This window comes from Sinocyclocheilus grahami, unplaced genomic scaffold, assembly GCF_001515645.1.
Source record: "Sinocyclocheilus grahami isolate Dianchi unplaced genomic scaffold, SAMN03320097.WGS_v1.1 scaffold7220.1, whole genome shotgun sequence".
NCBI classification, from domain to species: domain Eukaryota; kingdom Metazoa; phylum Chordata; class Actinopteri; order Cypriniformes; family Cyprinidae; genus Sinocyclocheilus; species Sinocyclocheilus grahami.
The window spans coordinates 7,317-10,058 of record NW_015511344.1 but is presented as its reverse complement, the minus strand read 5'-3'; the positions used below and the strand labels follow the sequence as shown (position 1 = coordinate 10,058).

Here is a 2,742-nt window from a genome sequence, read left to right as displayed (position 1 = left end):
CATTTAATAGATTACACTTTCTTTAAATCATTTGCAACTGATTTGTAAAAGGTGTTTTTATGTGTGTTTGGTGCATTTACAGTTTTGACCAGCAGGCATCACCAGCATTTCGGGTGCTTCGAAACACTGAAGCACTTTGGGAAGCAATTGGTTCAGTTGATTCAAAGTTTCGAAAAGGTTAATTTCTCAGGGTCGAGTCTGAGAAGGAGGGGGCGGCATAAACAACGTTCAGTACCTGTTTCAACCACTAGCATATATATAGCCAACAACATACTGTACAGATCAAAATCAAGCATTGCGTTAGTTCAGGCAGACTTCGTCAGTCAAGCTTGCATCATCTGATAGTCAGCTGTTCCTGACGTGTACCAATCCAGTCTTGACATTTATCACAGCAGATAATTATTTCCATTCTTTCAGCTTCTCTCCTATCGCATCGCTGCTCGCAAATCAGACTCCCTTCTCCAACCCTAACTGCACCCAACTGAAACTGTAGTCTAATCTGACTTTTGTTTCTTTCCATACAGTTCACTACATTGCAAGTATTCTCTACCAAGTATTTGTATTTTCTCTCATGTTTAATTGTAAATTGTGAATTGTAATTATGTAGGCATAGACTGGACCTGTTCTGTACCCCAGGGAGGTCTGACTTGCTGCTCTCCCCGCTCTGTCTAAGCATGGCTGCATGGACAGGCAGAACCATACCGCCAACACTAACTGTATGCAATATAATTGTAATAAATATACTTTGACGAAAGTGGTCCTTACTGAACAGATATTAGTTTGAATTCAGAAGCATGCAGCAAAAGTGACAGCAGATGAAAAATGCTGAATATGTAATATATACTGTATATATACAGTGGTGCAGATATAAAGATCAGAGCTGTTACACAGTGGGGAGGACTGACACATCCCAGAATTCATCAGTCCAGATCAGTGATGATGATGATGGGAGAAGATCCTTCACTGTGCTGACGACTGGACTGAGACTGACTGATTCTGGCTGGTACTTCTGCTCTGTAGGAGATCTGCAGGTTCCTGTTCAACTAACCGTAACCAAGGCAAAACTTTCGTGTTAGCCAACAACATACAGATGGAAAACTTTATTAATTTAAATTCAGAGATATAACAACTTAAGATAACAGAAGAAAAGTATAAGTTTGGTAAAATATATTTTTATATCCAAAAGAGATGCAAATTAATACGTTACCACATTCAGAAAAAAGGGGAAAAGTTACTGGGACAATAGGCTATCCTTTCAAAAGGTACCTATTTATACTCCTGAAGAATGCATATTAGTACCTTGAAGGTATTAGTACCTAAAGTGTCCATAAAAGTTTCTAAATGCTATATATAAACTTAAAAGGTCCTGCCCCAGTGACAGCTTTTATCCGGTTGAATAGTATTATCGGAAGAGGGAAGTCAAGATACTCAAGAACAGAACAACTCAAGATACAGGAAGAGAAACACAATGACCGCATATGCGAACACAAACACATTCTACATTTCAATCTGGTTTTGGCTCATTTTAGGTGAGAGTACAGTACATGTATTGCTGTGTTCATTTCTAATAGATCCTGTTTAGAATTTTGCAATGATGGATTTTATGCTCAGCTGTTCATGCTTTAATTAGTTTTATCTGAAGATTTTATGTTTCATGTGAAGTGACTTATTGTTGGACATAACATTTTGTGTGTTGTTTGTTTAGGTGTTGTAAGCTACAGCGGTTGGTCAAAACATGTATTAACTGTTCAGACTGGAGGATCTGTCACCATCCCATGTCATTATGACAAGAAATACACACAGCAGAAGAAATACTGGTTCTCAGAGATTGATAAATCTAAAACATACACAAATAAAACAGAGGAGAATCTGTCAGTAATTGATCATCCTGATCAGAGTCTCTTTACTGTGACTATGAGAAACCTGCAGGACAAACACACTGGACATTATTATTGTGTTGTGGAGACCGGAGAACAACCACCGATAAATGTCATATATGAGAAGCAGCTCAAGATTCAATCTGGTAAAACATTTTGCAATTGTTTTAATCAAATTCTAATACAAATATGTATTTTATAATCACAAATAAATGATTTGTGTGTGTGTGTGTGTTCAGCTCCTGATGTGTCTGTGGTGAGCAGCAGTGTATCTGGACATGAAGGTGGTGATATCAGTGTTCAGTGTCTCTACAGTTCTGGATATCAGAATGAAGTCAAACGGTGGTGCAGATATAAAGATCAGAGCTGTTACACAGTGGGGAGGACTGACACATCCCAGAATTCATCAGTCCAGATCAGTGATGATGATGATGGGGGAAGATCCTTCACTGTGCTGATGTCTGGACTGAGACTGACTGATTCTGGCTGGTACTTCTGCTCTGCTGGAGAGGCACTGAATCCTGTTCATCTCAACGTAATAGGAGGTGGTAAAACTTATTTAATACTCTTTTCGAATACCGAATAATCAATCCATAATCGATACTATAAAAGTTCTGCTGTTAGAAAAAAAATGTATTTGTATTTTGACAGTAAGTGTGAGCACAGACGTCGGCATTGAGAAGGACAGGTTAGTATTAACAAATTCCCATTATTGTGATTTATTCTTTAGCAACATCTAAACTTCAGTTGTCTTTAATGTTCCATCAAATATTATGCTACTCTTCGTGCAAAATGACAAAATATATGATTGCAAATTTTTAAAAAGGCATGCACATCCCACAAACCCAAAAAGGGCTCAGATGCA

At 38.0% G+C, this 2,742-nt stretch overlaps 1 protein-coding gene across 1 annotated transcript in view; it reads left to right on the top strand.

Annotated features, from left to right (window-relative positions):
- The first annotated feature begins 1,468 nt into the window (after positions 1-1,468).
- LOC107577780 (polymeric immunoglobulin receptor-like) overlaps positions 1,469-2,742 on the top strand; it is an 8,443-nt gene continuing 7,169 nt past the window's right edge. The window contains exons 1-4 of the mRNA XM_016263815.1: positions 1,469-1,529; positions 1,706-2,023; positions 2,117-2,425; positions 2,529-2,565. Of these exons, the coding sequence (XP_016119301.1) occupies positions 1,469-1,529; positions 1,706-2,023; positions 2,117-2,425; positions 2,529-2,565 (725 nt within the window). The remainder of the gene's footprint in view (positions 1,530-1,705; positions 2,024-2,116; positions 2,426-2,528; positions 2,566-2,742) is intronic.